We start from the raw sequence: 20,715 nt of genomic DNA, 5'->3' as shown, positions 1-20,715 counted from the left end.
TGAGAGGTGTTTCAATTTATGTCGCACAAAAAAATGAGTACCCCCTTCTTCTTCTCTACATTTTGAGTTTTCAATATTTTAGTGACCCCCTCACATATCTTCGACCCCAGGCTGTAAATAATGACGGCCCCCTAAAACACCAACGACACACACATACTTTCTACTTCACATTTCAAATATTGAAAATTATCAGCTTTACATACATAACATAACATAACATAACGTCCTGTTCGCGATATGAGCGGAGGGTAAACGCGTACGTATGTACGTATACATACATACACACACACATACATACATACATACATACATACATACATACATACATACATACATACATACATACATACATACATACATACATACATACATACATACATACATACATAAATACAATATTACGTGCTGTCCTTTGACCTGCTTTACTCACAAGAGGTAAACATATTTATGACGGCTATAGGTGCTCTACATGGCAGAGAAAAATTACACTTGAGTAGCTCTCGTCTTACTCAACCGTCCGATAAATGCACATCAATATTGATCCAAACAAAACGTATATGTCATAGATAGAAACAAAACAATGGCGTGGATTGCTGTCAGGTTGCTTATCTGACCCTATACAGATAACAAATTGCCAAGATAAACCCCGGATCAATGATTGATGACCTTAAAGGGTTGTTCACGTGACAAAGATCAGCGATCATCAACGTAAACATGTCGTCCACAAAATGGTCAACTCTTTCCTTTTTCCGGGCACTCTCACTCGTCGCAATACTCTTCACCGCCGATATTTTGGTTGGCGCGAAATCACCTTTCTCCACCAAAAATAAGAAGCGAAACCTAGACGCCTTCCTACAGCTCACGTCTGACAAAACTCTGTACCGACCCGATTCGTCGAATGCCTGGCAGTCGGGACCATGTTCCAGTCACTGTGACAAAACCCTGGAGGAGACGGGAGGTATCGGCCCTCAGTGTTATTGTGATATGTGCCAATACAACCAAGACTTGGACAATAATGAACGTTACGCAATGGAAAGTAAGTAAACTTTGGGATGTTCTGTGTATCGAATATTTTTAACGGGCGTCAAAGACGAAAAGTGTGTTGAACCGTGTATTTAAGCCTTGGACAGTCGCTGTGGGAGGTTTAAATGGGATCGATAGTTTTTGTCAACACATCTTTAACATGGCCTGAATGGTAAATACTAGAATAGGTCTTTCTTGGGCAGCTCTGAATGTGAGAATCTGAAGGCTTCGAAAACCATCTCCGATGTCCAATCTCAAGTTCTTGAAGGTCAGCGTAATCTCTTGACAGTCATGACACCTTGAAAGTTCGACCTGTTAATATTTTGCTCGTGAAATCTTGAAAACATTTCCATTTGAGATTAAGAGAGACGGGAAATTCCAGAACCTTTTAAATTCTAAAGGTCGCCTTGTTTTTTATTTCAGAGGCAAATATTTAAAAAATAAAGAAAAACACAAATACACGCTGTAAAAAAACAAGCATATTAAGAATTTCTTGTAATTTGCATTATGTTACAGCACAAAACATTAAATAACAAAAAATAGTCCAATAGTTTGAGAACTATCACAGTTCTCAAAACTTAACCATGCCCGTTTTATTCATCAGTCTTACGCGCATGTCTATGTATCCGTAAAACTAACAAACTCTCTCTACTATGGTCCCCCGAACACGGAATTTCTTTAGCGCCATTTCATATAACGGGTAGTTTATTATGATTAAAACGACGTTTAAGTTTCTATGTTGAGACTGCGCTCAAAAGTTCGAGTTCTCGAATTAGCGTAATTAAGCACTGTGTGACTACCTGGCCAAGTGACAAGCTCCGATGTTGAATGTATAGCATTGGCGTGAGACGCGGGGTGGTCGCCTGGGGGCGCACTAATTGCTGACTACAGACATATCTGCATTGCTTTCTACCCGCTGTTCGTAAAAAGCATCCATTTTCAAAAATCTGGGATATTTGGTTTTTATTTAAGGTAAATTAAAGTAATGTTTTGTATGCTGATTTGGTGGTTTTATTGTATTCAATTATGTTGGCAACCACGCTGTCTCAGGGATCGGCAGCTTTGAAACAACACAGCTTCATTACCTTAAAATAAATTAAGGTAACATGAGGTATTGTCTAAAATATTGGGAAACGCTCACATGACGTATACGCAAACGTATATGCTTTAGCGTCAAAATATTGTGATATTAAAAATTAACCTGACGTATTGATCCGTACAAAAGAAGAGCAGACTCAACGAAGTATAAAATATCATATATAAAAGAAAACTATGTTTATAACGCGAAGCAAAGTGAAATTTATGGATTTATAAATGTTGAGAGCATTATCGACAAAGCCTTAAAAAATTTCTTGTATGTATATGTAAATAACATAATCAAAACAATATGTGACACGTCAATAACAAGGAAATCTTCACTAAATTCTTAAGTAGGGGACCTCTGTTTTAAAAAAGAGATGTAGTAAGCAATCGGGCTGTAGATTTGCAACGCTGTCGGTGATGGCTGTAGTAATAGTCGCGCCAGCGGCTTACTGACTACGCATGCGCATATTTATAATATACTATGCGAGTAACCGGAAGTGTACCCTTCTTTCATGCGCGCCGCCATGTTTTTTTTGAGTACTCGTAAATAAACAAATACGAAACAAATTACTATTATATAACATGCCATTTATAAAACATACCTCTTTTATTAGCCAGTAAATTTTATTATGCACCTTGTCGCGGATACAAAATATCGTTTATGTAGATAAAGGGAGAAAACTGTCGTGCATATGAATGGGGCATACGCAAAGAATGCTGGGATTTAATTTTAGAAAAGCGCCCCCTGTGTCAATAATTAGATTCAAAAATTGCCAGTTTTAAGACGGAAAGCTGTAGTTTTCAGCACGAGGGACCGTGTTTTCAGCCTGCAAGTGGAAGGTGGGCAGTGCGGTTACCATTGTAATGATAATGATTGCACAATACGTCCCTTGTTTACCGCAATAGGCTGTTATCATTGTAAAAATTGCCAATTTTTGTCCAAAATTTTTACACGTTACAGAAAATATATATCTGCGCTGCTGCAGGGTTTGACGTCGTGTACGTACGTGAACTGCTTTCATCAGAGGGAAACTGGGGATAGTTGTCATATAAACGTTTCTGAAGTAACAATTAATTACATTTTATCATGAATCAATACAAATAATATTGCCAATCTTAACCTCTGGCGTGACACCAAGGGCTGAGCCCTATATAATATTATAAGTGAGAATCATGACGATGATAATGATGATGATAATGATGATGATCATCATCATCATCATCATCATCGTCATCATCATCATCATCATCATCATCATCGTCATCATCATCATCATCATCATCATCATCATCATGATCATCATGATCATCATCATCATCATCATCATCATCATCATCATCATCATCATCATCATCATCATCATGACCATGGTCGTGATGTTCACGATCACGATCATGAGTATGATGATTATGTTCGTGATAATGAAGAGAAGAAGAAATGTGAGACAGACAGACAGACAGACAGACAGAGACAGAGACAGAGAGGAAACACTGAATGTTGAAGGATATTGAAGGAATAGTAACGACAAACATTCCAGACATCCCTGTGCATCGTTGAATCTATGGACAGTTGTCGACAAGAAGTCACAACAGGTTTTGATCCAAAAACTTGACCAAACTTTAAACGCTGCTGTCATTTGGGTCAACTGGTTACATAGTAACAATTTAAATAATTGACCTCGTCTGTCAGACATACCCACTCAGGGATTGAGATTGGTATCGCCGAAGATGCTACTAAATCATAAGTTCTCATATCATAATTTTGCGTTTGCTACCTGTAATTTTAACCAGAACGAGAACCATGAAACAAAACTGCTTACCCAAAAGATTTGATGGTCAACTCCATGTATCCCTTCATCATGTAGTATCTCAAACTGATTCGCACATGTACAACAAACAGTTTAGTTGGTCATCAGTCTAGTGAGCAGACGGTATTTCCACATTGAGGCGTGAAAAGCGTCATATGAGAAGACAAGTAATTGGATGGTAAGATGTTTGATGAATTAACGGTTTGCAATATTTTGCTGTCAGGAAAATACCACCAAACAAAAAAAAAACCCAAACAAACAGGACAATGTAAATCATCCCAATGGATAGGGCGGAAGTCACTTATTATCAGACAAACACAACGAAAAATCAAACGATGAGCGGTTGCGTGGCACGCTTCTTAACCCAGAGGGACGACGTATGCATAAAGAAAGACTATCGCAAGGCAATGCTTTATTTCCCCTCCATGATACTTACTAAGGGCAAGTTAATTTTCAAGGCTTCAGTTGTAGTCGCAAAGAGGTCAAGGTTTATGATAATTATACAATAATTATACAATAATTATAAAATTATACAATAGAGTATTCTTATCGTAAGCATTCACAGCGTCCATGGCTCAGAGAGAGGTCATTTCAGCTCCCGTTTAAATTTTGAAAGTCAGAATTAAAACCAGTCAATGCAGTTCGAAATATATTTATCAGAATATTTTGCATTGTAATGCAACACTTTGTTTTAGTCATAAAAATGTATAAACATGACTTTGCGGACATGAAACGTTGTAGGTGGGTGTGCACGAGGAACAAAACTCTCAAGACTTGTTAGAACCTAATTACGTGATATAGAGCGCAGTGACCATACAGGTACGACGGGCATTTCAGACTTTAGACAATGCCGGACCTCTCACTCAGGTAAACACAGACATTGATGAGCGTGATAAAAATCGCTGATGAAGCGAACGATACTATGATAAGGAGATGATGAACTATTAACAACGCGAAGCATTGTCGTGCCGTGACCAAGTTTTATTTTAACACGTCAAAGGTCGACATTTTAAATTGAGCACGACTACGAATCCACCCTGCTCGTAACCAAGACTATCTCGTGCCCCATTGCAGTGTGCGCAGCTGTTTAAAATTACATTAACTCAAATCAGTCGACTTGATTTCTAAGTCATTATTATGATGGACGATTAACGATTACGCAATTTAATTTGCACACGGTAATAATGGAACACAACATTATTTTCTGTCGACGTACAGGCGTATTAAAGTTTGGCCTGAAAACTATCCTCAATGATCACACAGGACGAGACTTTACCTATCAGTTTGATCTGTTTAGCATGTAAAGTATGTGACGGAAAGAAATCATTATCTCACATGATTGCATTGGTATGACTGTGCTGTTCCGCAATCCGTGGTTCTCTGTTTGTTCTTGCTCACACGCGCTATCTGCATGGTGTTAGTCTTTTGTTTTGGATCAAAAGTTTTAAGAAACTATTATTTGCATGTCGTTTGTTTTGAAGTAAAGCTCCAAACAACAAGAGCCGTTTAAGCTGTTAAACTCGTCCTTAGTATACTATTTAATCTATTCATATGACAAGATAAACTTTTGAAAATAATCTACGAGCACCATACATGATGTACTATTTGAAGCGCCGTGTAACCATGACTACAACCTGGTATTTTGAACTTTAAAATTAACAGTGTACGTACTGTACGTTGTACAATTATTAAGCATCTTAGGGAAAGGCTGCAACATACATTTTTATGGCTCAACTTAAATCGTTTTGATTTTTTATAAATATATTATTTTTTATAATATTACTTCTCAAATAATTGATAATGGCTTTGTCATATTCAAAGTCATTACGGTCATGTGACATTGATGGCTGCTTTAAATTTGCGTGACTTCAAAGTACGTCGTGTTATTTCGGGAATGGATTGGGGAAAAATAATTTAAGAAACAAATTCACGTAAACTTTTGAAAAACTTTTTCAAAACCTTCTTAGTTCAAATCTTTAAAGATTTTTGGATCAAACAACAATTATCTACAATATGATACCTTTAGGTTTTCGACTTTTCAATACAGCGTCTACCATCGTGTTAGAATAATGTATTGGTAGGACTAAAAAGCATCATGGCATGCGCAGTAAGTGCTAGTGAAACCATCGTTCTCTTCAGTGTTCGATTCGCAGGGGAGGTTTCCATCCGGGTTACTCAAGCTGAATTTCAAGTGGATAGGATCTTACGTGCAGTGCAGGAGCGTCTCTGAAACTGGCAAGGAGAGCTACATAATCAAGGGACAGTATTGTTTGACTGGCCTCTTTCCCAAGGCAGAGGTAAGATGGCTGTTTTTCCCTTTTTAATTTTTGTGACACTTGCCTCTGCGTTTATTGAACGTTTGGTTGGTTGAGATTTGCAAATAAGAAGTTTAGAGACATTCAAATCATAATCATAAACAATAAACAATGATATACAAATAAGTGTTATAGAATATAAATATATGTATATAATATACATAGAATATTATATGTATGTATGTATGTATGTATGTATGTATGTATGTATGTATGTATGTATGTATGTGTGTGTGTGTGTGTATGTATGTATGTATGTATGTATGTATGTATGTATGTATGTATGTATGTATGTATGTATGTATCTATCTATCTATCTATCTATCTATCTATCTATCTATCTATCTATCTATCTATCTATCTATCTATCTATCTATCTATGTTTGTATCTATGTATGTATCTATGTATGTATCTATGTATCTATATATCTATGAATGTATTCATGAATGTACCTGTGCATTCATGTCTTTAGCTTTTAAACGTATAATGTACATACCCATCACCTGTCATGTAACTGCTTGTAAACCCGTAAAATATACTTTAATGTATACCTTAGCGCCTTGTAATGTACGCCTCTATGTACGGACGTATGTATGAAGATTACATTATATATAAACGTAGTATGTAGAGTATGAATTCTACCTCTCTGCAGACATATGCAAACATAGGCACATGTATATAGGTATGCAAACATCGATATGTACATCCATACACACAACAAGCAGATATACTAGGGACAGGCAGGCACTGCAGAGAGAGAGAGAGAGAGAGAGAGAGAGAGAGAGAGAGAGAGAGAGAGAGAGAGACAGAGAGACAGAGGAACATAATACATCTGCTTTTTCATTTCAGAATGATACCGATGACGACGCCTCGTTGAGTCTGATCGATATAGGCATGTGTACACCGGACAGTTGTAGTGAAGAAGACGTTGAAATGCTTCTCAAAGAAGGTAAATGCTGTTTCTCAAAATCAGAGGAATGTACATGTAGGTTTTAAAGCTTTACAATCAAACATTTCAAAAACTGTTCGAAAAAAAAGACAAGATCGCGCCACACATAGTTTAATGTAACAGAAATGTAGTACTACCTAAAAGTCCGAAACTGAATGCCATATCACATGTAAAAAATAGGTGGATAATTCGATGATTACGGTAACAAGTGCCAAATAATTTGCTGTTGTCAATAGTGATCTTTGCGCATGAGTGTGAGATTTTTACGATTCAGGCATAAAAGAACTGTAATGATAAGATTTAACGTGTTTATTAATGTTTCTTGCCGTTTTCTTCCAGACCTACTTCCACTGCCTGGACTGGTCTCCTTGCTTGATCTCGATCAGTTTCACCTCACCAATGTATTTTGTTCCTACGACGGCAAGTTATCTACCGGTGCCATCGTCATGCTGTGAGTCACACATCTCGTGTTTTTTTCTGAATCGTCCTTTAACAGCGATAAAGTAAGCAAATATTACCAGGCCTTGATCCATCAATCAGCTATGATTGATGATGATCAGTCACGATATTTTTTTATCAGGCACATATTTTTTTTTCAAAAGGTACAATTTTCTGTACCTGGCTATTTTATCACATTGTTGAACATTATGCGGGCATTTTGAACTTTAAAGTAAACAAGTTTCCTGTGCCACCTGACGTCCCAAGGAAGGGCACGCCCTCTACCGAAACATGACTCGGTACCTTCCAGTACAAGCAGACGCGCACATTGTATGTACCATATTTCTTGTGATAATGTATTTATGTGTGCACGTGCCACAACATAAAATTGAAATCTCACTTGCTGAACATGTACTATACATTGATTTGTCAAAACTTTGAGCTTTGTGGGTGGTTTAAATTTCATGGGCACGTATGTGGTATTGTTTGGTAAATTAAAGTGATACACTACCTCTGGATACAGAAGAGAAGTTCGGACATAAAATTGACATGGCAATGCAGGACGGTAGATATACACACTGACTGACTATGAGTTACGTGTACAAGCACAAGTTGACTTCCCCGAGGACCAGTCTTTTGCAAGGCTATTGAGGGCAAGAAGTCATCGGGGCTTGTTTTTTTTCAAGTAGATGACGTCACTGCAGAGCCAAACATGCATATAAATGACTGTGATTGAATTGATTTATATCCGATGAGAAAGACATGACAGGCAAAACATATTAAAACAAGTGAAATTTACACAAGAAACTCAGTGCTGATGAAAACTAAGATGACACAAGTAATATGTGGGATAAAACAGACGCAACGTCACACTATAGAGTTCAATAAGCGGTAGTTTTTGATGCTTATTTCATTATCTTTTTAAATTCTTATTCTACTCTAAAACTCATGTCGCAATGTCCAGTTGCCAGCCTATAAGAGCGTAATATTCGATGCTATTTTGACAAATGAATTTCAATTCAGACTGTGCTTATAAAGTTTGCCGACAATGACATTACATACTGACATAATAAGCCGAATAGGATCACTGAATATTCGGTTTTAGAACAAATCGATGGAAATATTGTGTAAATTTACAGTAGTGTCACTCTAATTTCAAATTTAATTGTTCTTTTTGAAACCTATTTAGTTGCATAACTGGGGTCCTTTTGATTCTCGTAATCTCCGGCACCTGCTATGAATACTATAAGATGCCGAAAAATGTGACACAGTCGGAGACAGACTCTGAAGTGAGCGCCATACACGTGAACTTTGAACTAAAGAGAAGAATAGAGACAGATTTGCATACGTCGAGCAATATTGCTGATAAGGCAGAAGATGACAATGGAACGAGTAAGCAAATAATCTCTTATTATCGGAAATAGTTTCACTTATATAGATCTAGATTACTTGTCTCTTAAAGGTATACAGTCACCTGTAATCTAAATATGCCCATATATGGTCAAAGGGGCGTTCCTTGGTATTCAAAATGCCAATGTGAGGGCGCTGCTTTTTAAAAGCGGCCACCCGCTTAAAATCTGTGATTGGTTAGATTTTCTTTTTTCCATGGTAACTGTGGCAAAATTAGAACAGGTGACCGTATACCTTTAAAGGTTGTATTCAAATTCGAGTGGCTCTTAAATTTTGCTGTGACAGTCTTAATTGCAGAAGACGGAATAATCTGTATCTGTTAGGATATTGTGACATTATATAAACCAGTTTGTTATCAGTGTGTATCAACGGCCGGTTAGCTCAGTTGGTTAGAGCGTCGTGCTAATAACGCGAATGTCGCGGGTTCGACCCCCGTACTGGCCAGAGTTTAACTTTTATTACTTTTACAGAATTATGATATGATGTTCATTTCTCTGCACTTGTTCATTTAAAAATAAGGTCAAGTTCAAATGCCAATGGTAACTTCTTAATCCCTCATGAAGTTTCAATTGCTAAAATTTTCTTTCAGGTTTATGGGAAGAGTTGCTGACCTCCTTTTCGGTCATCAGTAATGGTGCCCGTATCTTGGATACCAGTGACGTCGACCCTTCGCTGACGTCACTGCACGGCCTGCGCGTTCTGGCAATAATTTACATGATACTTGGTCAGAGTTTGCTCCTTTCAGCAGAATTCTTCAGTAAGTTGTTTTCTCCTATTTATAGTCACAAACATTACGCAACCTGAGTAGATATTGACCGTTTTATTGACTTTTATATAACACACGATAATTCTCGGTGGCATTAAACAGGGTTATACCATAAACAGTTAACATATCAATGCCAGGTATTTTTGTGTAGGCCCTATGGGATATCTCAGGGGCAGGACAGCGTTTGAGAAGACTGATCGAGGTTAAATCTGCGTGAGGTTTTATGCCCCTCGAAAGTGAAAGGAATAAACTTCTGTTCAAAATTTCCTCAATGAATATGCCATCCATTCTCTTTCAAAATCAAGAATAAAAATCGGAGTCTCCATGCTAATTTGGTACTCGATCGAGAAACAAATTACCCAAGATTCATTACCGATATTTGAAATTCAAAATGGCCGCCATCCCTGTGTTAGCTCCATGGAGAAAAAATAATTATCGGTTTTCGAAAAACTAAGAAAGTGAAAAATTTTCTTACACCAAGAGCTTTAAATGAACCCCTACGTGTGGTAGATCAGAAAAGAACTGTAAAAGTTTGAGAGTCCGAATATCTGTCCCCGAGTTGCATTGCAGCTCAATGACATGATAATGAACGCTATACTGCAAGTTTTTCTGTATCACTCAGGCCAGTCAAAATCATCGTACATTCTTGGCACGAAACTACATAACACAAAATGCGCAAAATTTCCCGAACAAGCTTACATTATGTCCATTGAAATAACACTTTTATCACTGAATGTTTTTTTAATTTTCACTATCTCTTATTTCTTCTCTCTGCACCTGGTCTTAGAAAGAAAATGTGCATTTTAAGGTAGCTCAGAAAATGAAAGACTTAAACTTTTGCTTTTGCTCAAACTATCGTGAGCAAAATTTTTACCATCCAGGGAAAACAATCGGGGTCATAAATTCAAAATGAGAAGACCAAAAGAACATTTCAAACGTGTTAGAGTCTGAATATTTGTCCAAAAGGCTCATAGTGCCTAAGCACTCTTGTTAACGCAAAAGACGGGATAGAAGACAATTACATCGAACTGTCTGCTGCAGTATTTTTTTAGGATGTGAACAGAGAAGATTAAAAGATCTGTCTCTTGCCACATGCCTTCAGTAAGTTGGCTGTAGTTAGGATTTCCTGTCCCATACATTCTAAAACGGCTTCACTTTATGGTTGTGACCACCATATCGTAGTGAACAGAGATAGAATTGTCTTAATTCTTATCGACGGCACTGTCGATGAAGTGGAAATAAGCATTTTTCAAAAGATGGCTAAATTTACAGCACGCATAACTTTGCCTTTTTTATGGATAATCTCGCGAGATTTCCGAGCGAGCATGCACAAATCGCTTAGTTTCGACGGGGTTTAAATAGAAAAGGTCGTCTTACCGAAACACATTTCTGTCCGTGTCCTGGTTTGTATACGGAAAAGGAAAGACATCATGGACAACACTGTGAGCGTCGAGGACAGACAGATGATCAGATTTGATTAAGAAGATTGAGATTCTCAATTCTCCATACTCTCTCACAAGATTCGCCACCTCCATGTTTTCGTTTTATCCTCTTACAGGCAATCCCCTGGATCTTACATATATCTTAGAGTTTACCATTGCTCAGATTGCCGTCTATTTCACTTACTGCGAAGATACATTTCTCGTGATCAGGTGAGAGCTTTTAAATGAATGTGACTGAAGTTGTAGAGAAAAAACACTTTATGGAGTTCGGTTGCAGAAGAGAATACCACGTGGAATTTGTACGCGTTTCATTCCTAGTCTTGTAGCTGTTTTCACCAGCTCATCTACTTCGTAATCCAATCCTGGATGCCGTTTTTCAAAATGTAAACTTTGCAAAAAGAGTATGGATATTTCGTTAGTTAGTGTTTATCAAAATGTCTGGCGATCAAATTGTCTGCGACACTTGACTTCACCTTTTAATCTGGTAGATTTGTGAAATGTTACTATGGAAGTCATAAATGGTAAATACTACACACACAGACTTTATAAAAGTAATGTTGTCCTTTGAAGTTATCAAGACATACAAAAAAAAATTCTAAAGCATGAACACTGCAATTATCTCCTCCGCCAATGTGCCGTAACCAAATGGTCTATAATTTGCTTAGCGAATACTTTACTCAGCTTTAGTTCCATGGAAAGGTGCACGTGAACCTCGTGACCTTGTGGTTAAAGCTGTCATCGGTCTCATTCTGTCAGGAACATCGACAACTTAAAGACCATCCAAAGGGAAGTTTAAAGCAAAACCTTCACATAATTGAATTTAATTACATTTGAACGATCCTTGTGTTTCAGTGGATTCCTGGTGACGTATTTTTTGTTTCTAAAACTGGAATCAGACGGTAAAGTTAACTGGATCCAGTACTACATACACTGCATTTGGAGGTACGGTAATTCGTCCTTTACATTGAATCCATTACTTGCTAAATTGTAAAATCAATAACAAACACGATAATTTCTATGTGCAGTTGTTTTGATCTCAAAGTAATTCAATTTTTCGTTTACGAAACCTACATATCATTCATACGCATATATGGTGGTGCTGGTTTATTGGATTCGCCCTTTGTAAATCATTTATATATTGAACTATTTTTACTATTGAATTATTTTGAAATTCTGTCTTTCTTTCTTTATTTATTTACTTATTTGTTTGTTTTTTCGCTTTACTTTCCTTTTGCATTTTTCGCAAGTTATCTAGATAGCTATCAATCTATTTTAAAAGCTGTGGAATTAATTGACCAGTTGATCGATTTTTGTTTATTTCCCAGTATCTACATTTATTTATTTATTTATTTATTTATTTATTTATTTATTTATTTATTTATTTATTTATTCATTCATTTATTTATTTATTTATTCATTTATTTATTCATTTATTTATTTATTTATTTATTTATTTATTTATTTATTTATTATTCATTTGGTTTTTCTCGTCTAACTTTGTGGGGTTTTTGTCAACTGATATAGGCTGACTCCCACATACTATATTGCACTCTTCGCATACATGTATCTGGCTGAAATTTTCATGGAAGGATCTTTGACGTTCTATCATCATCAAAACATGGAAGTTTGTTATGAGAATTGGTGGGCCAATGCCCTGTACATCAATAATTTATACCCTTTCCCTGGTAATCTGTTTGAACAGGTTAGTTGTAGTGTCAACAAATCATTACTCAGTATTACTGGTAGATGCAAGTTATAAATATGCTCGAGGGATTTGCGTTCGTTAGATTGTGGAAATGATCGGTTGAATATGACTAAATATTTGATGGTTTAAATGAGTAACTGGTTGGCTAATTGATAAATAGACTGATATAAGGCTTGATGCAAGATTTCTCGCAATAATGACCTGCGTGACTAAAAAGCAAGTATATAGATTGACTGCATCGTTTGTAAATGGGCGGACGACCGGTTAGTTGGCTGGATGGATGGATGGCTGGCTGGCTGGATGGATGGATGAATGGATGGATGAGTGAATGGATGGCTGGATGGATGAATGAATGGATGGATGAGTGAATGGATGGACGGATATATGGATGGACGGATGGATGGATGGATGGATGGATGGATGGATGGATGGATGGATGGATGGATGGATGGGTGGATGGATGGATGGATGGATGGATGGGTGGGTGGGTGGTTGGACGGAAGAGTGGATATTGGATGGATGGATGGACGGATGGATGGATGGATGGATGGATGCTTAGGTGGATGCTCGCAAAAAATAGATAGATAGATAGATAGATAGATAGATAGATAGATAGATAGATAGATAGATAGATAGATAGATAGATAGATAGATAGGCAACATGATGTACAGATGGTGAATTTGATCGATGGCCTTTATGAGGGACTATAAGAGGGACTTTTTGATATGTGATAAATGAATACCTTTTACTGCTTGTTGAGTGATTTGGACATGTTCAAATACATTTACAGCAGTTTTTCTAAGATATAATTTTCTGCTTCTGTTCCCTTTTCTCCTCTGCAACTTCACCACTTTTGTCATTCCGCTATCTTTCCCGTCTTTCATCACTTCCACCATTTGACTGACACTTGGTCCACCAGTGTGGGTATTGGTTTTGGTACATGGCATGTGTTATGCAGTTTTACATCATAACTCCAATCATTATAGCCATTCTGGCCAAGTAAGTTTTATCAATTAATTCACCCCGGTTAAGTCAGAATTTTTGAATTTTACTCTCCAGATGACATGGAAACCTGTCTTGAGAGTGGACTCGAATCATAAAGACATGCATGAGAATTTATTAATTAATTAAAAACTCTTTTGGATCAGTGATTCTAACGCCTACCACTAAAAAGAATGGATGTGCAAAATAAACAGTCGCAGTGGATTGTAGAAAAAGTCAATGCTTTAAATGTTAATACAACTGTCATGGCAACTGATACTAGATTCCCCAAGCAGTGAACTTGATCTTGGCATCAATCAATATATCCTTCTATGTTGACTACAACCATATGCACTTAGACTCCCCTACTCTGATTTGTTGAAGGCATGAAGGCAGTAAGTTGTCAATTAGCTAAGGATGTGAAAGAATGTTGATCAATTACGCATGATGCACTATTTCATTTTAAATGAATTTTCTTATCATTTCCCAGGTGGCCAGTGATTGGCTTGTCGGTAATTGGTGTTTTGATCGCAGTTTGTGTTGGCTGCACGGTATCGCTGTCAGCTTACTACGATATACCTGTCAGTGTTGCTCAGGTGTTCCAGGGGTAATGTTTCCTCTAGTTTTGTCATCCATCTTCCTCTCTCCCTCCCTCCCTCTCTACATACATACATACATACATACATACATACATACATACATACATACATACATACATACATACATACATACATACATACATACATACATACATACATACATACATATTCATTTTAGACAGGCAGAATCTATGTACAATATTTTATCTTCATAAGTCATCGGAAAAATCACGTGCAAATAACAAGACTTGGAAAAGTTGTTTTTCCCTTGTTACTCGTTGTCTACTGTATCGGCTTGTAATAAGTTGTGGAAAATCTGCTTCACTGCCGCTAAAGTTTAAGTGAAACCCACTGCAACTCTGCTAGGCCCCAATGACAATGCAATATAACGCAAAGCATATGAACTTAACCTTGTTAACTTCTTCTTTTAAATGGAAGGGTAATAGATTAATTTTACTTTACACTTTGAGAGAAAAACGTCTTCTTATTTGTCTTTCAGGTATATGGACTTCGATAACCTGGACGAGATCTTTGAGCAGCATATCCACAGTAAACCATACACACGTATGACTCCTTACCTCGTGGGAATGGTGGTTGCTTACGTCATTGTTAAACATGGCAAGGAATTCAAGATTAGAAAGGTATGAAAAGTGGCGTTTAACTAGTATAAGCGCTGTCCGAGGATAGACAGACCCATTAATTTAAAGGGCCAATAATGCTAACTTTTGATGATGTTTTTCATTATTTTATTTTGTATTGCGATTTCTTATTCTACTCCCCAAGCATGTTGAAACATCCACTATTTAGCTTGTCAACTTAGCATCTATATCTGTAAAATGCATTGTTATTGTTTACATTTGAATTTTAGTCCGGACCAGAAGTCACTTTTCAACGGTAACAATGCAGTTTACACATGTACAGGCTGAGTTGACAAGCTGAACACTGTGTATATTAATATGCTTTGGAGAGTAGAACAAGGAATTATGGTTCACATTAAAAACAAAAATGGTAAAAAAAAATTATCAAAACTTAGCATTACTGGCCCTTTAAGTATGAAAAAGAAAAGATCTTTCACAGCTGAGTGAAGTACAGCCAATGCCAAGACCATGTCAAGACGGCATTTCTCAGCAACTATGCATTGTGTTCACAGCTTACAGGCAAAGACTTTCCGCAAAGTATGGTTCCAAGATATACATAGACACAAATACTCCCACGCAGTTTCAGACACATTGTATGCTTATAGATATCAGATGCATGCTTGCTGAAACACCAGCAGACTGCAAATTGTCACACAGTAGAGAATTTGCATTCTCATGTACTCTGCATGCTTATTGACACACGCAATATATAAAGAAACTTCTACACTATATTGTTAAAATTTATTTCGTTTTGCATCAGTGGCTGAGTTTCATCATTTGGTGCGTTGCAATGGTTGTGACCCTGGCGTGCATCTTTGGTTTGTACTCGACCTTCCAAGGGAACGAGCTATCGAGAGGCGTCACCCTGCTGCACCACGCCCTCGCCAAGCTGGGTTTTTCTCTGGCTGTCGGATGGTTGGTGTTTGCCTGCGTCACAGACCACGGCGGTAAGGGTCAGCCACAGATTGCGCAATCAGTGAAACATCCAATCATCATTACCAATCATTTTGTAACACCTGATAACAAGAAATATTATATCAGTGTTTCTCTGCAAAAATCTTAAGTCCAGAAAGCGTCATTGCCATCTGACTTCTAAAGTCCACATCTAGTGTACCAGTTCACATCTAGTGAACTATAATTCTGTGCCGTGTATGCAATGTCCAATGAATATATATAATGTAAGGCAAAAATCATTTCCACGGATAACCCGACGTATTTGCAGTATAAAGAAATGTGGTCATGATTCAGGTATAAGGCATCATTCTTGTATTTCAAATGGCCAGAAGCATCGTTTCGTTTTATATGAATTTCCACGAGACACATGAAACTTCAGTGAACGAATACAACATGACTTGCTGCTTGAGACGAAATCCTCTCTCTCTCTCTCTCTCTCTCTCTCTCTCTCTCTCTCTCTCTCAGGTTTTATCCACAGATTTCTGTCCTGGAAGTTCTGGATACCCCTCAGTCGCATTTCCTTTGGTGCATATCTAATGCATGCCTTCGTAATGGAAATCTTCGTCTTCAATCGAGACAACTTGATCTTCTTAAGCTATGCCAACGTGGTAAGTGTTCACACAGTCCTCCATGACAAGTGTAGCGCGTTATGCAGATAAGAGAGCTGCCAGTGCAATTGTTATACAAAATTGTCCGCAACGCTAGTTTCAGCAATCGTTATGATAGATATCAAATGTACTGGCGCAATTACATGTAATACAAGCAATCACTTGGCCAATGCTGAGCTACAGTATTTATCAATGCGATCATTGGGGGTATGCTTGTATTTATTCACCACTGACAGCTTTCCGAGGCAAGCACTAAGTCAAACTATGGGAGAAATGAGTCCAGTGTTTCTCAGGTTGGCCGTAAACTGTATATATATATATACATATATATATATATATATATATATATATATATATATATATATATATATATATATATATATATATATATATATATATATATATATATATATATATAACACACACACATATATATATATATATATATATATATATATATATATATATATATATATATATATATATATATATAAATCATGATATGTACGTATGTTTGTATGTATATGTATAAAATTACTACGTTCAAGATTGTATGTAGAGTGCTTGATACCGAGCTAGAGCTAAATAGGTTACTGTTTCACCAGGATAATCTAGCTGACATTTCCACTACAGTTTGTTTCGTGTATGTAGTCAGTATACACATATTGACTGGCGATGAGGGCAACAGCATACGTCTGTACCCCGAGGGACTGTGAGTCACCCCTAAAAAACGGACTGTTTCCCGAGGCCGTAGGCCGAGGGAAACAGTCTGTTTTTGGGGGTGACTCACAGGCCCGAGGGGTTAAAGACGTATGCTGTTGCCCTCATGGCCAGTCAATATGTGTTTTGTAACACATCTCATCCGTAACCATGCATAAGAACGTACTATACACAAAACTTGTCTCATGTAGGCCTATGATGTAATATGTTGGAGTGGTTCAGTAAGAAAACGTTTTCCCTACCAGGATCGCAATACTTCTGCAAAACGTTCCAATTTTGATTATGGTTTTCTTCCGTTTCGATTCCTTGTTGGAAACCAAAACATTCAATTCTTCTTCAGAAAGTAGGATAAACCAAAAAAATTCTCGACTATCGTTTCGATCGGCCGCAGACGACATCTTTGTTTACATTCCGGTCCGCGTAAATGTCGTTTTTGACGTCAGCGGGCATCATTTTTCGGAACTGATGCCTGGCAGGCAACAGTTCCGACAAATGATGCCTGATGACGTCGTTTACGTGGATCAGCACAAAAAGAATGCATCCCACGTGACTATCAACTGGCGAATTAGAATAAAGACTGCGGATGAGGTGTGTTACAATATATGTTGATGCCCTTGTCTCAGGTTTGGATATGGATTGCATCAATGATGGCGGCTTACTTCGCAGCCTTCTTCTTCGTCCTGGTGACAGAGAAACCTCTTTTACGACTGGAGCAGGTCTCGTGGAAGAAATGGAATGAAAGTAGGAGCAAGACAGAGACGTAAAGACAATATACGTTGTGATAGAGTACCGTTGATGACGCCCTAACAAGGATTGCGACAACTTGCCATAAGAGGTCATTTTCTACATTTTGGTAAAACTCAGAGAAATGAGAGGGTATTACAATTTAATTTCAAAGTTGACTGTCCTTTGTCTGCAAATTCACAGATATGTATAACTAATATGTATTTCCAGTGTGACATTCATCATTATCGTTGACATGAAAGTTTCGGTGTGAAATCATTTCAACGTGCCATGACTACGCCACCACCGACAGCGGTATAATTCTTGTTAAAGCCTTATCACTCTTAAAGGGTAATGATACACATTACGAGCATTTGCCTTCTCTGTCCATATGCAAATGTCGCCTTATGAGGTCAAAGAACACTTTATTCTATGAATTATTTAGACAAGCTTAAGTAGTCAAGAACTTGCCCTTCGCCTATAAGTTCTTTAATGGGACAAAGATTTCTGTGCAATATATTTCCGAATCTGACTTTACTTTTAAAAAATATAATACTTGAAACCTTATGACGGGTCATTAGCCCGGACGGACTGCGGTGATAAAAATATCTCGATGCCAAGTCGTTAAATGAAAAAATACCTTGGATTAATCTTTATGTATATATGAAATTATGTAAATAGCATTTGTGGACAGCAATCTTTCGATCACGTGTACAGCTGATCTTAAATTCCTGATTAAAATTTAAAATTTCCGAATCTCGCACCCTCGTTTATAGTGCTTTTTTGTCTTTTATCAAGTCAGCTAAAAATAGAAATCTAATTTGAAATAATTACTGAGGTAGAATGCGCCTTCTGTGCAGATATTCGGACTCTTTTCAATGCTTTTCTACTTTACCGCTTGAGGGCGCTCATTTCAAAGCTCCTCGGATGAGAAAGTTTTCATCGTATTAGTTTTTCGAAATGGACTATTTTATTTTTACCGGTGTAGAGTTAACACAGGGATGGGGCAATTTTTGAATTTTAAATATCGGCATATATCAGAAAATTTGTTTCTCTGGTACCAATATTTGCATGGTGACCGCTGATTCCTGGTTACCTGGTACAAGAGAAGCGAATTACCTGGTAGTTACCGACATTTTAAATTCAAAAATTGCCGCCATATCCACGTTGACTCTATGGGGAAATATTTTCGGTTGTCGATATTCGGCGAAAATTGTTATCACTCCAAAAGCTTTCAAATAAACTCCCAAAAGCGGTAGATCATAAAAATATTGAAAATGTGAAAACCTGAATGTCTGTCGCTAAGGCGCGTACCACCGTACCACAAAACATGAAACATGTGTTTCATACGTGAAACAAAACATTTTAAAATCCTAAGAAATGTGTTCATGGCGTAACGGTCTAATGAATAAAAGCACTGTCAAGTTGAGCTGACGTCAACTTTTCATCCAAAAAGAAGCGTTTTTCAAAACATTTTAGTTATTTTCAGTAAATTCTCCGTTGAATGTGTCATTCGTTTTCTACATACGGCTAGTTTTCACAATCGGGTTCGAACCCACAACATACGGCATCAGTCGCCAGCGGATAGGCCACAGAGAGAACCGCTCGGCTAAATCTCCACTCCCAAAAAAGAGTGGTTCAATAGCCGGCTAAGTTGTTACATTTTCTGACTGAGACCGCCATCTTTAATTTCGCTTTCCCTTCAAAAGAATTTAAATAAATTTTCTTTGTTGTTTAATTTTCACATTAATGTCTCCTGTTATATTAAATAAATAAAATTTTAAAACATTTTCACATCTCTTGTTCATGTCACTGTCGTCCACATTGGTGTAATTTCACCTCTTTCTGTTCAATTTTTTATTTTTTGTCAGAGAAACCGTGGCATTGAGAAAACTCAGCCGCTGTACACACTCATATTTGTGATTTGAATAACCGCTCATTGTTTTTTTTTTGGGGGGGGGGATGTTGCTCATTTAGCTTTGTCTGGGTTGTCACACTTAAAGAGGCACTCCCACTTGGTAACATTTTTAAAACACATTTTTTTAATGCCAACGGTCGATATTTGACGTGGCGACTGCGCGCGGATCGCGAGATATCGATAAAAACATGTCATTTCCCGAGCGTATTTTTCACATCCCGAAGTTTTACGATCGTTTCTGATTTTGACCCGAAATCCCCCGAAGGTTTGTTGTTGTGCCGATTGACGATATTCTAGGGAGTCTACAATAAGTTCGAACGACGCAACTAATTTACTTCCCACTGCAAAGACTTTATATACAGCATTAGGCTATGCCATAACCTCAGGTAATTTTTGTAAAACTTCTCCTTAGTTTTTGTCGTTTTCATTATTCTAAATCAGTTGTACTATATTTTTAACCAATCCCTCATAAACATAAGTTTTTACGTGTCAAATATTAGCCGCCTCCGATGACTACATTTTGTCGTCTGCCACACACTACGCTGCGCGCGTGGTATGCGTCTATGCATACCACTCGGCGGCCGCTATGTATCAACCGCACGTAACTGTGCTAGTCACCTATGCGGATTCTGG

At 37.4% G+C, this 20,715-nt stretch overlaps 1 protein-coding gene and 1 non-coding gene across 2 annotated transcripts; both read left to right on the top strand.

The window, feature by feature from the left end:
- The first annotated feature begins 674 nt into the window (after window positions 1-674).
- Window positions 675-18,927, top strand: LOC139139281 (nose resistant to fluoxetine protein 6-like). Its single transcript, XM_070708142.1, has 15 exons — window positions 675-1,036; window positions 6,054-6,211; window positions 7,080-7,179; window positions 7,519-7,630; window positions 8,807-9,009; window positions 9,617-9,784; window positions 11,352-11,445; window positions 12,088-12,177; window positions 12,760-12,937; window positions 13,861-13,940; window positions 14,413-14,529; window positions 15,021-15,162; window positions 15,920-16,106; window positions 16,579-16,721; window positions 18,065-18,927. The coding sequence occupies exons 1-15, from the start codon at window positions 715-717 to the stop codon at window positions 18,203-18,205; spliced, it is 2,235 nt and encodes a 744-aa protein (XP_070564243.1). The 5' UTR covers window positions 675-714; the 3' UTR covers window positions 18,206-18,927.
- On the top strand, window positions 9,398-9,471 carry Trnai-aau (transfer RNA isoleucine (anticodon AAU)). The gene has a single exon. It is a non-coding gene; the product is annotated as a tRNA-Ile (tRNA).
- Window positions 18,928-20,715: the final 1,788 nt, after the last annotated feature.

Source organism: Ptychodera flava, chromosome 1, assembly GCF_041260155.1.
Source record: "Ptychodera flava strain L36383 chromosome 1, AS_Pfla_20210202, whole genome shotgun sequence".
NCBI lineage: Eukaryota > Metazoa > Hemichordata > Enteropneusta > Ptychoderidae > Ptychodera > Ptychodera flava.
This window is presented reverse-complemented; position numbering and strand designations above follow the sequence as displayed.